The sequence below is a fragment of the Drosophila sulfurigaster genome, chromosome 2R, assembly GCF_023558435.1.
Source record: "Drosophila sulfurigaster albostrigata strain 15112-1811.04 chromosome 2R, ASM2355843v2, whole genome shotgun sequence".
Classification (NCBI taxonomy): Eukaryota; Metazoa; Arthropoda; class Insecta; order Diptera; family Drosophilidae; genus Drosophila; species Drosophila sulfurigaster.
The window spans coordinates 23305242-23317513 of NC_084882.1; the positions used below are offsets into that span (position 1 = coordinate 23305242).

The 12272-nt window shown below is 44.5% G+C and overlaps 3 protein-coding genes across 4 annotated transcripts in view; 1 reads left to right on the forward strand and 2 right to left on the reverse strand.

Annotated features, from left to right (window-relative positions):
- Positions 1-371: 371 nt before the first annotated feature.
- LOC133839373 (ras-related C3 botulinum toxin substrate 1) lies at positions 372-3504 on the reverse strand. The gene is made up of 5 exons (XM_062270876.1): positions 3235-3504; positions 1516-1661; positions 1201-1433; positions 962-1122; positions 372-850 (listed from the first exon to the last, which is right to left on the reverse strand). The coding sequence occupies exons 2-5, from the start codon at positions 1629-1631 to the stop codon at positions 773-775; spliced, it is 588 nt and encodes a 195-aa protein (XP_062126860.1). The 5' UTR covers positions 1632-1661; positions 3235-3504; the 3' UTR covers positions 372-772.
- Positions 3505-3635: 131 nt separating this feature from the next.
- LOC133839372 (probable enoyl-CoA hydratase) lies at positions 3636-5399 on the forward strand. The gene is made up of 2 exons (XM_062270875.1): positions 3636-4577; positions 4641-5399. Exons 1-2 carry the CDS (start codon positions 3680-3682, stop codon positions 4766-4768), a joined length of 1026 nt encoding a protein of 341 aa, XP_062126859.1. The 5' UTR covers positions 3636-3679; the 3' UTR covers positions 4769-5399.
- The window catches only part of LOC133839369 (tubby-related protein 4), a 31471-nt gene continuing 24415 nt past the window's right edge, over positions 5217-12272 (reverse strand). The window contains exons 3-11 of one of the 2 annotated variants that reach the window (XM_062270855.1): positions 11171-11335; positions 10649-11108; positions 10060-10586; positions 9327-9555; positions 8997-9262; positions 6859-8928; positions 6466-6801; positions 6211-6402; positions 5217-6145 (exon numbers count right to left, since the gene is read on the reverse strand). In XM_062270855.1, coding sequence (XP_062126839.1) covers positions 6029-6145; positions 6211-6402; positions 6466-6801; positions 6859-8928; positions 8997-9262; positions 9327-9555; positions 10060-10586; positions 10649-11108; positions 11171-11335 — 4362 coding nt within the window. In that variant the 3' untranslated portion in view covers positions 5217-6028. The remainder of the gene's footprint in view (positions 6146-6210; positions 6403-6465; positions 6802-6858; positions 8929-8996; positions 9263-9326; positions 9556-10059; positions 10587-10648; positions 11109-11170; positions 11336-12272) is intronic. The other variant, XM_062270856.1, reaches the window with a different exon arrangement.

Genomic DNA, 12272 nt, shown 5'->3' on the forward strand with positions numbered 1-12272 from the left:
ATGCTTCGATGTTTCGAGCTAAGCAAATATAGTAGTTTGAAAAAAATAGGGTTATGCTAAAGTATCGTATAAACTGTTTTTGGTTTTTTTAGTTTCGTTTCTCTATGAGCTCATCGTCATGTGATAATTGGTTATTGTTGAAATTAGGAAACGCCTTGGCTACATAATTATAATACATTTAATCAAAGTTAGGATTTGTATAAATATTGATTTTCTTTTAGCACTGATATGCGAAACCAATTTTGTTTTTTGTTTTCAAGCTGCTTGCATTTCTTATAAATTTCTTAATCTGCTGCCCCTGCCGCTGTGCTGCTGCTGTTGTTGATTAAAATTAGTACAATACATTTGATTCAATTGACTAGATTTCAATATGTGTAGCTGCTGTATTCTTGTTATTTAGTTTTACTTATTTTCTTTTGTATGTATTTTTTTTTAGTTCTAATGGGAGGGAGTCGTAGTGTTTTGTTTGTGCCATATGTGTGGTTTTAAATAAAATAGTATGCAAAAAATACTTTCAACTTATACAATTATTAAAAATTATGTTCATGCTCAATGAATCAAATATTCGAATTGATTTGTTCACGCTTAGGTAGAGATGAGGGCGCTCCCTTGGTTTATGAGTGTTGTATGAATGTTGTTTTCTTTTGTATCTGTATTATGGAGTGAGGGTATCTCTCGTTTTCTCTCTGTCTCTTCGCTGTTTGTCGCTGATTTCTACATCGATTCTGAGTATCCATTGACGCCGGTTCCAAGCAAATAACACGCTGCTTATTTACATAACTAAACACTTTCGCTGGCGTCGCTTTAACGGCTCTGGCCTCAGTACAGCGCGCACCGCTTCCTCAAATACCTAAAAAGCAAATGCAAATAGAGAAAAGAAAAAAAAATAAATAGTATCGTCAGATCCGATCGTCTGCGGTTGTGTATATACATATGTGCACAAAGTAGGTGCGTCACTTACTTGCTTGAGGCCGCGCTGCGTCAAGGCGGAGCATTCCATGTATTTCACAGCGCGTATTTTATTCGCCAACTTTTGACCTTGCTCGCGCTTAAGCGGCGTCAAACCCTGTTCGGCCAAGCCGCTCAATGTCTCGCGATCGTCACGCAAATCGATTTTGGTGCCTGCGAACAAGAGAGATCGATTTAATGGCGCATTCAGCATTCAAAATGAATGTAGTTGATAGTTGGCGATCAACTTACCAACAAGTATGATGGGAGCGTCGGGGCAGTGATGTTTGATCTCTGGATACCATTTGGAGGTGACATTTTCGAATGACGAGGGACTCGCCACACTGTAGCATATCAGGAAAACATCTGTCTGTGGGTAGGAGAGCGGTCTCAAGCGGTCATAGTCCTCTTGACCGGCTGTATCCCACAATCCCAGCGACACTTGTATTGTGTCCACTTGCATAGGTGCCGAGTAATTATCGAAGCTGTGTGAATAGAAAATACAACATAGAAATGCATTAGTCAAGATCTGTTGTGACGTATAACAAATGGAGTTCTCATACTTACACTGTAGGCACATATTCACCGGGAAAACTATCTGTTGTGTAGGAGATTAGCATGCAAGTCTTTCCGACAGTACCGTCGCCAACGACGACACATTTTATGGGCCTTCCGGTTGACATCGTCGAGTCGTGACTGTGTTGTTGCTCTAGCTGAATGAGCGAAATGTGGCAAACCAAGAATAAGAAATTGTGGAAATGTGAATGAGAATGTGTTTGTCGGAATGACTGTCGAGTGAATGCGTGCGCATTTAATTCAATTAATTAAGCTCTACTTAAGGCAATAAACTGTTCATCTTATCTGACGGCACAATGAAATTTATCTCAACTTATCTGCACACACACAAACACACACACACAACATTCGCACTGACACTTACACTTTAATTGCTTTTAGGGCTGTGACTAAGTTGAGAGAAACAAGCGAATAAATACACAAAACATACAACAACACATATGGAGATATATACGCTATAATACGATCAAAGGCTTGGCTGGTCTGTGCGGCCGGCAAAAGCGAAAGGTGTGTCCCAGCCGTAAAAAAATAAAAATAATAAAACGAAAGTTTTATATGCGCTTTGAGACGTTTTTGCAAATAAAATTTACAAAAATAGATCATGATGTGGTCGAGACTGAGACTGCGGCACACAACATAGTAAATAATAACATGAGCATGGCCACATTTGTTAAGCCGAAGATTAAATACTCTTTGTCACAAATGAATTACTTATGTGTCGCTTTTATTATTTATGTTTCTCAACTTAATGCAGCAGACATAAATATTTGCTGCAATAAGATAATTCTTATATTTATGTAAGATATTTTATCTTAATACCGAACAGTAGAAAGTACTTGTGCGTATCTGGAAAAATCACTGACACTAGATCTCCATAAGCGGAAGCTTAAATACTCTTGTCAGAAGTGGGATATTTACGTGACGCTTTTAATATTTACGTTTCAACTTGTAACGCAGCAGACATAAATATTTATATATTGTAGAACGATACTGCTTATGTTGGTGTTATATATTCCATTTTCATACCTAGCAGTATAGAGTTCTGTTGAAATCACTAGGGCATCTTGGTGTATCGCTAACCCACTGCCTACAAAGTAGGTAGTGCGTAACTAGTACAATAGACAAGCGTATGCTGATACCCTAACAACACTTGCATACACACACGCACACGATAGCAAAATGGCAATAGGGGGCGCCATGGAGCACAAACAGCAACAAAGACATACAGAATGCATAGAGAGGAAGAAGAAAGTCGAATTGAAATTGTGACAGCAGCAGACGAATGTGCCCAAATAAATGTTGCGTATTGTGTTTAAAAATAGAGACACAATTAAGTTCTAATAATGCAGGCGGTGGCCGCTTTTCCGACCCCTCCAGCAAAAAACAGACAACGCCGGCGTTGCGTTTACGTTTAACTGTAATTCATATGCCAATTCAATTACAGTTCAAGTGAGAGCAGCCATCGACTTGTATATATCATTGCATTTGTGGCCACATGCAACGTTTAAGCAGCTCGGGGGGCTGCGCAGGGCAGGGCAGCGGGCGCTCTCTTCTTTTTATTGTTATGGTCGAGTGGCGCAGCACTGGACATCGTGCATTGCGCTCTGTTGTTGTTTTTCTCTGCACACTGCAGTATGCAGCTGCCGCCCATAGTTTATTTATTTACACACAAATTAAACATTTTAAACCTGCATATTACATTGTTTATACCGTTTGCGTAATTATCCTTTGTCCGCAGCGGGATTTGGGAATCGGCAAATTGTGAAGTTGAGTTGCTTTTCTTTGTACTTTACTTTTATAACTTTTTTCTTTCTTTTTTTTATTTGTGTGCTACACCAAATGCAATGCGTTGGCACACACGCCACACACCGTAAAATACGTTGTAAATTGCACTATTTATATATTATTGATATTTTGATAAAATAAATAAATGTCTTATTGGCAGCGCTGCGGTTTTACTTTCGTATTCTCCTCTCGCGTATTATCTGTTTTTCTTTTTCGTACTTTTGGTTTACACAAACACGCACACACACACATACACGCACGCCTCTTTTTGACAGCGTCGGTCAATTGACAGGCAGAGCAGCGAGCAGTGTTGCAAGCCGCGTTAGCGAAAACACCTCTTTGAACGGTGGCCAACACTAACAGCTGTGAAATGCAGAAATTGTTTGTTGTGAATCGTTATATCTGCAATAAAATTCGAACTAATGATTTAATTAAAAACAATTTACAAAAAAGAACGCTATGCCTAAGTGCTGTAAGACATGCGGAAAGTGAAGAAAAGAGTGCAACACCAGCTCCAACAATACTAATCGAAAAAGATGCAAACATAACATTGATTGGCATCAACAGAGAGCAACAACGTAACTCGATTGATGGTGCAACAGCGGAGAAGCTCTCCGAGGCTATAAATCAGTTCGAGGCCGACGACAGTTCGCCGGTAGGAGTTTTATATGGCATAGGTGGATCCTTTTCTGCCGGCTACGATGTGCAAGAGCTGGAAGCAGAGGCGCAACGTGGTAGTTTGAATTTCTTACTACGCCACGAAGGATCTGTGGGCCCTACAAGACGTCACACCAGGAAACCGCTGGTGTGCGGCATCAGCGGCTACTGTGTTGCTGGTGGTCTGGAGTTAGCGCTGCTCTGCGATTTACGTGTTATGGAGGACACGGCTGTGCTAGGCTTCTTCAATCGTCGCCTGGGAGTTCCGTTGAGCGATGGTGGCACCGTCCGCTTAGCTGCGGCCGTTGGCTACTCCAATGCCGTGGACATCATCCAGACGGGCCGGCGTGTTTATGCAAAGGAGGCTCAACGCATTGGGCTGGTTAATCGCGTTGTGGCCACGGGCACAGCATTGGGTCAGGCAGTTAATTTGGCCTTCTCCATTGCTAAGTTTCCCATGGCATCGCTAATGCACGATCGCAATGCGCTGCTGGATAACGCGAATGCCTATAATCGACCCGGTTTCTATGCGGCAGTTCATAACGAGATCATGAACGTGTCCGCTGCAATGGTCACGGATATGCAGGAGGGCGTCAAGCGCTTTAAGAGTTGTAAGATTAATAATAACTTTACTTTTCTTCGCAATTTAATAACTATTTCTTGATAACTTGCAGCTGAGACGAAAGGCGCCACAACTGACACCTATCAGATTAAGCAAAAGGCAATCCCAGACTGGGAGAAAGCTGAAATCGCAATAGAGGAAAGCAAAAAAGACTTCGTAACTCATGTTAAATTCCAATGAGTTGTGTGCAATAACTTGTAATATAGTACTGTATACATGTAAATAGGAATGTATTATTTTGTTTTCCGTATTTGATAATACATATACACACATAAATATTTATAAAAGCCAAGCATAGTTATTTTTTTCACATACAATATGTTTGTTTATTTAATTGTTTTTTGCACGCTTAAATCGTTTACGATTCGAGTTTTTTTGAGTTTCGAGTTTATTTCAATATTCACAACAATTACAATAACGAATTTTCTTTGAAATTAAGCCTAACTACAAAAAGTGAGTAAGAGGAAAAGCACAAATTGTTCTTATATCTTTAGTGTATGCGTGTGTGTGTGTGGGTCTTGAGGGTGTGTGTTTGTGTATTTAACATTCACAATTAGATTATAATATATAAAAAATATGCTAGTATTATGTACTCGTACAAACATTCAATTTCTTTTAATGTTAGCCCAAGCAGTTTGTTTTTGGTTTTTGTTTAAAGCGATTTGCCGATAATAAGTACATATGAATGTAGTATATAAATTATGTTTTTTTTTTGTTGCTTTGCTTATTAGCTAAAATGTATAACGAAAGGAATCATCATTATCATTATATCATCATCGTATTGCACTAAAGTCGAGAAAAACAAATCGAAGCTCTATGCAAAAAAGGCTGCTGTTGTACAAACTAGTTTAAAAATCGACTGATTAATCAGATAAGTACACCATATACATACATATATAGTATGTATATTCGTATATATTCGTACAGACATGTCACTAAGTACAATGTGTATAATACGTACATCGTTTTAATGCTCTTAACATTTACAATCGTTATTTACTTAATCCAAAAAGTTTGTCATACAAATATTGCACAAAAAATGGATCGGACTGTGAGTTTTGCACACCAATATCAAATTGCTAAACCTTCAATCAAGTGGTGGTGGTATGTGTTCATATCATTATACATAATTTAAATATATATATAGTGTATATATATATATTTGTTTGCGGTACCCATTCAGAAACCTAAAGATCATACATAATACACAATACAATACAATAAGTACATATTTACAAATTAAAAACAGCAAGGCGCCTTTGTTTTGGTTTTTGTTGTATAAAAAATATGTATGCACTTTAAAGCAAATTGCTGCGGCGTTAACTTTCGGCGTGTTAAGTTGCAAGTTGCATGTTGCAAGTGGCATGTTGCAAGGTATGTAGTAAATACTATTTAATACGTTTTAGCAGACAGAAACAGCAATATCATTCATATCCAATTTTATTTGAGACGCTGAGTTACATTGGCCAGCGCCACTGCAAACGCCTGAAGCGCCGAGAAGGGATACTGGAAATCCAAGGTGTACGCATTGCCATCAATGCGTCCAAACTGCATCACCTGCAAAATTGTTCATAGAATATTAAATACACTCGAATTTAATACAATCTTTTAGTCAATCATACCTGCTTGCCACGAAATTCTATCTGAAAGTTCTTGGCGGATTCCTGAGTGACGCGTCCGCCAAAGTCCAGCTGATACACTTGGCTCATCTCGTTCCACATTGGCGCCTTGTTGTGCATCACAAACTCTCGACGCACTGGCGCCGGATTGGCGCAACTGGCGCTGCCATTCGGCTCGATCTTACCACGTTTCAGCTGTGTACATTAAAGGTATTAAAACGTTGCTTACAGAGATTTCGAGATTATCAATCTTGCTACCTTCTGACGCAGTTGCGCTTTTTGGAACGTTTCCAGATCACGATACTGCTTGCCATTGCCATTGCTGCCCATTTCCTCGCCCGAGCCATTCGTCTGATTGCCCTCATCATCGGAGCTCTCAATGATGCTGGGCTTCTTGCGTTGCCTGCGATTCAGCAGCGGCGAGTTGAGTATGTGCCTAATGGGTGAGTTGCTCTGCTGTCGCTTGTTCTTCTTGCTGGCCGCAGGCGAGGCGGGCGAACTGCGAGGCATGCGCTGTGGCGTCGATGGTGGCGTCAAGCGTCCTTCATCCAGATCACGCAAGCGACTGATGATGTTCTCCAGCGTAGTCAAAGCCTGCAAGACACATAAAGCTTAAAACGAGTTGGAATTTGGCTTAAGTATTCAGCTTACCTGCGTGTGTAGGGACACCGATGCCTTGGCTTCCACGGGCGTGGCTTCCACCGTGCCACACGCCACGTTGCCCGTCTCCGTCGATGGCTGTCGCTCCAGTGTGCTGGCATTGCTCGCTCCAGGCAGTTGGCTTTGACTTTGTGCTGGATCTTTGCGACGCCAACGCACCTCGGACAGCTGCTTCACAAAGCTAAAGCTATTCTCCTGCTTGCGCGGCAGCAACGGTGTCGACGTCTCGGTGCTGCTGCCAGCGGCCAGCTCCTTGCTGCGTCCATAGCCAAAGCGATGTTTGCGCGTAAAGAGCGGACTGTCCGTAAAGCTGGTGATCACATCGAAGCGTTTCTTGGGCGTCGGTTTACTCTGCACCGCGGCAGCAGGAGCGGCTGCCTCTTTGGCAGGCTCAGACGCCACAGCGGCAGCAGCAGCAACGACGACAGCAGCGGCGGCAGTGGTGATCTCGTCCAGCGCCCCATTGGCAGCGGGTTGACAGCGTTTACAGGCGCTGGCCGGATTCATGTTGTTGCGGCACTTGAAGCAAAGCGTATTGGCGGCACTGCTGCAGGCGCTGCTGTCGGAGATCTCCTGCAGTTTCCGCACCACCTGCTCGTGCTCCTTGCTGGACAGTTTCGTTTGCAGTGACAGCAGATCACACGAGTCCAGACTCTTCGATTTCCCCGTCTGCTGCAGCTTGTGTCTGCGCGCATCCGCCTGCTGCTGTCGCTTTCGATTGCGATTGCGTCGCTTGTCCACCAAAATGAGACGCTTGTTGGGCGCATCCTTACGCAGTGCCGACAGCGCTTCATCCGACGGTGTTATGGCCACTGAGTCGAGGTAGCCAACGCTACAGCTGCGCGTTATGGAATCAGGCACTGCTGGCGCTATGGACACCACAGTCGGAGTGCGTTTCATGCTGCTGCTCGTGGTGGCTGTTGAGGTGGCGGTGCTGTTGCTGTTGCTATTACTCGTGGTGGGTGTCGGCGACTGCGTCTCCTCGTCGATGTACAACATGTCGCGCCGCTTTGTCGTTGTGGACGACGTCGAAGGTGCCGCGCATTTCACCGCACGCGCATCCATGCGTTCCAGATTCAAATTGAGATTCAGCGGCACCGGATTCACATGACTGTTGGCTGAACGCACCGGCTCCGACATCAGCGCATTCTTCACCTGCACCACATTGTTGGCGTAGTCCGCATTGCTCGAGTACGACATCAGCGTCGTCTGTCCCGCCGCTGGCACCGCGGGACGCTCAAAAATGATGTCCGAGGGCGCAACCGCATTCTTGGGCGACTGCAGCGTGGGCACAGAGCCATCACAGTACAGCGGCGAGATGGCATGACGCGACTGGCAGCTGGAATTCGAGCTGGAGCGGCTGTAGCTGTTCTTAAAGCTGCTAATCGTCTTGGGTCGTGTGATGTTCTTGCTACAGCTGGGACCCGAACTCGACGAGCAGCTGGCTGGCGCCTGATGCAGCAGCACTGTGGTCGAAGTGCTGCCATTGGCGTTGGCATTGGCATTAGCCGCCGCCTCCTGAGATTCGTTGGACGAGTCATCGTCATAGCTCTCCGCACGCGCCAACGGACTGAGACCTACCGACGACGCTCCATTGCCGCCATTCACAGCCAGCGAATGCGAGTTTCTGTGACGCGCCAGAATGCGATTGGGACGAGGCGACATAGGCGCAATGGGCGGCGCTGAGGCACCTTCGTTTAGACGACGTTGTGGCATTATCGGGGGCTTCAAGGCAGCCGCCATTGCTTCCACGGACGCGGCGTTTGTGACGCTCACATGGGGCAGAGCAGCGTCGGCGGCATTGTGACTGTGATTGTTGTAGTTGTGATGCTCCTCCTCGTCCTCGGAGAAGAGATTGGGATTGAAGCTGGGATCAGGACCAGGTGGAAAATCGTCGCGCAGCTCCGTGATGACCAGCGTCATTTGACGCGGCTGCAAATGCAGTAGGGACGTCTTATAAGTTACTTGGCCTAAATTGGCTGGGACGGTTTTGGCAAGTCCATGGATTTTGAATTTCGTCCCCCAAATGTTGGAGGTCACCTCCACCAGCTTGACTTCCTGCTTAGAAAAACAGAACGAAATTGATTGCAGTTCGTATTTGGGGTGTCAAATGCAAGCGACTCTCTTACCTCGGGCAGCGTATCCACATAGGCCAGTTCATCAAGACTATCCGGATCATTGCCTCCACTTCCGCTGGCCGCACGTTCCCCATTCTGATTGCGTCGCTTGGCGCGCACGCGACGCTTTCGCGGAGTACGAGGAGAACCGAAGCGAGAGCGTTCATCGAAATCACTATCCGAGGAGTCTGTGCGTCCGCTGTTGCCCGTTGTCGTCGATTGACTGGAGCCCGATGAGCTCTTTGCCTCGGCAGCGTATTGGAAATACAGCGAATTGTCTGCAAAGCAATTTTACAATTAGCCAAGACTGTCAAGGATTGGGTACAAAGGCTTTTTGCTTACCGTTAACCTGCGGATCGAAGATGACAAACTCGGGACGTATCTTCGAAGTGCGTTTGCCTTTAAGCAGCGGCACCAAACCACCCAAATACTCCAAATAGAGAGTGTAGCAGGTGCCCGAACTGAGATTAGAGTCGTCATCATGCCTTATCATGGTGCAGTGCAGCCGAGTCGAGCAGAGCGGCGGACGCGAGACAAACTCGCGTAGCGACTTCAGATCAGGTACACAGCACTGAAGAAGATGAGATTGGAGCGGGGAAATTAATCATTAGAATTTGTATAAAATTTTAATAAAAAAAAACTAGTGCAAATTATATTTGCAGATAAACTTTAAATAAGTATTATATGTAATTATAAAAATAAGCAAATAATATTTTAAATATATATAAATGTATAATGAAAATATATACTATATATCATTATATCATAAATAAAAGATAATAATAGAAATGTATTACAGAATATTCAAGATTATAATACAAAACAAAAAATTATGTACTCGTATAGTTTTAATGTATGCATAGAGAATTCTAAATAAAATAAATACAAAATTATTTCGATATTTTGTCTGTAAAAATCGATGCATTTATAAACCATATTTTTAAATATTCATTACAGACTAATGGTTAAATTTAATAATTTGCCCATACATTCAGCCAGTATTTCTTATTGACATCTTGTTTTTAAATGGACCCTTCATATTTACACATATATTAAAAAGATGTAACAGACTTACTCGAATGGTTTGAGCAAACAGATTGCCAATTAGCGACTTAATCCTAGAAGGCAATGGCAACAGCGGCAGCAGCAGCTCGGAGCCCACGCTCGCCTGGATCTGCAGACGACACAGCAGCTGCAGCGAAGCCACACGTCGCGACACCCAGGCAATGTGCACCTGGGTGCCAGTGGCAATGAACAGACGCTTGTCATTGTGGCCCCACGTGATGGCCGAGACTGTGGCTGTGGTGCAGGGAATGTGCGCCTGATACAGACATGTCCCCGTCTCCGTGTAGAACTTGACCAGATTATTATAGCAGCTGGGCGTGGCCAGATCCTCCAGCTTGCCATCCATGCCCAGTCCAGTTGAGGAGCGCAGAGTGCCGGCGACGGCGAGCAGTTCACGTGAGTTGCTCCACTCCATGACCATGCCGAGGGCGCCATTAAGGCAGGTATTGATATGTGCGGGTGAGACGTCGTCAAACGACTTAAGCAAATAGATATATCCATTCTGAAAGCTAACCGCAAGCACAAACGAGCGCTTGGCTGTAAACAAAAAGGGATTAGCCAAGCATATCATATATAACTGATTTATATAGATAACTTACCAGCATTTGTTACACCGGGCTCCGCTTCCTCGCCCTCCTCCATCTTGAACTTCTCGCAGGACCAGGCCATGGATGTGATGGGCACATCGTTCGATAGCTGCACCTGGGATACCATCGCACCATGCACATCCATCACAATCACCTGACCCTGTGTGGTGCCAAAGTAAACCTGCTGATCATCCGGCGTCCAAATGCCACACGTGATCGTCGACTCCAGGTTCAACATGGACGACCAATAGCGTTGACCCGCCACCGAGCCGACGAGCACAAAGCCATCCTGATAGCAAATGAGCGCCATGCGTCCATCGTGCGACCAGGAGAAGTGAGTGACCGGCGTATTGCGATCATTGATCAGTTCAATGGACCAACGACCTTCGTATTTGATCCACACAAAGATGATGCCCGAGCTGTCACAAGAGGCCAGCTTCTGATACGGTTCATTCCACTTGACCAATATGACCTGCAAAGGTATAAGATTAGCAAGTTGATGGCACTTCTCTCTTTCTGAGGAAGCACACTTACGTCGGAACGATGGCCACGCAGATTGTAGTTGGTACGAAGCGGATAGTCCATGTTCTTGCGGCAGTGCGATGTGGTGAATGTGACGCCCACAATGCCGCGTATATTGCCTGTGGCCAACCATCCCTCCTGATAGTAGTTCGTGCGATTCAGCTTCCAGCCCTCATCCTAGCAAATAGAAAAGAAATATGGTTATAAGTGTAAAAAATAAAAGAAAACGAAATCAGATTGAGCATCTGGTTGCAGCTGCAAGCTTGGCAATTCGCCTAAGCAGCCGCCAACGCCGCCGCTGCCAATTGACAGTCAAATGCAGCTTGATAAAAATGGGATTTAGCGCCGCCGACAGCCAGCAGCAGTGTGTCCCAGTTCCCCATTTTACTATTATTACCAGTTTACGAGTTCTCAATAAGATAGCACTACGGCGCACTTGAGCTGTTTATCTGCAGTTTGCACAGAGCACAGAGAGACTGCAAACACACTCAACTGGCTTTTCAATTGCACAAGTTGATTGTGTGTAAAGCAGCAGCAAAAAAAGTGTAGCCTACTTTTCAGCGCTTCGTTTTCATTTCATTATGAGCCCTGCGCTCGCTTTATAAGCTTAAGCGCGCTCGTTTTCCCCAACGCCGCAAAAAAAAAACAAACTTGTTTGGCCGTCATTTTGGCTAATCCCCGCTAAGCCAAAATGGTCAATTTTTATATTTAACGCACAAATCCAATTAAAAAAGATCGGCTACAATTTCGTTTTTGTAATTTCCGGTCCGGTCAAAGGGACAGCCCGAGAGACAAGTGACTTTTATATTGATTTCAGTTAGTTGACGCCCCGTTTTATGCCCTTGGCTATGCACACACGCGTTAATTGCTTTACTAGCCCCGATTGATGTACGCTGCTGCTGTCAAATGCAATTACGTAATGGACATTGGCCAGGATCGCAGCGCATCTCGTACTACAAACTGGAATTTGCAAACAATTTGCGAATGGAAATGCCATCAGCAAAAGCATTTCAGCCGCAATTTCGCATGGGGCATTTTCAAAGTGCCGCTGAATGATGGCGCCAATTATAAAACGCATTTCATTTCGCTGGCCATGTTATTAACCTTTCGTTCA

What these genes read in the sequence shown, in the direction of transcription:
- LOC133839373 (XM_062270876.1), bottom strand. Translation starts at nt 1,631, where the DNA reads ATGTCAACCGGAAGGCCCATAAAATGTGTCGTCGTTGGCGACGGTACT. An exon ending in GGTGAATATGTGCCTACAGT is followed by an intron (nt 1,434 to 1,515) that starts GTAAGTATGAGA and finishes CTATTCACACAG; the next exon opens with CTTCGATAATTACTCGGCAC. An exon ending in CGCAGCGCGGCCTCAAGCAA is followed by an intron (nt 851 to 961) that starts GTAAGTGACGCA and finishes TTTGCTTTTTAG; the next exon opens with GTATTTGAGGAAGCGGTGCG.
- LOC133839372 (XM_062270875.1), top strand. Translation starts at nt 3,680, where the DNA reads ATGCAGAAATTGTTTGTTGTGAATCGTTATATCTGCAATAAAATTCGA. An exon ending in CGTCAAGCGCTTTAAGAGTT is followed by an intron (nt 4,578 to 4,640) that starts GTAAGATTAATA and finishes GATAACTTGCAG; the next exon opens with CTGAGACGAAAGGCGCCACA.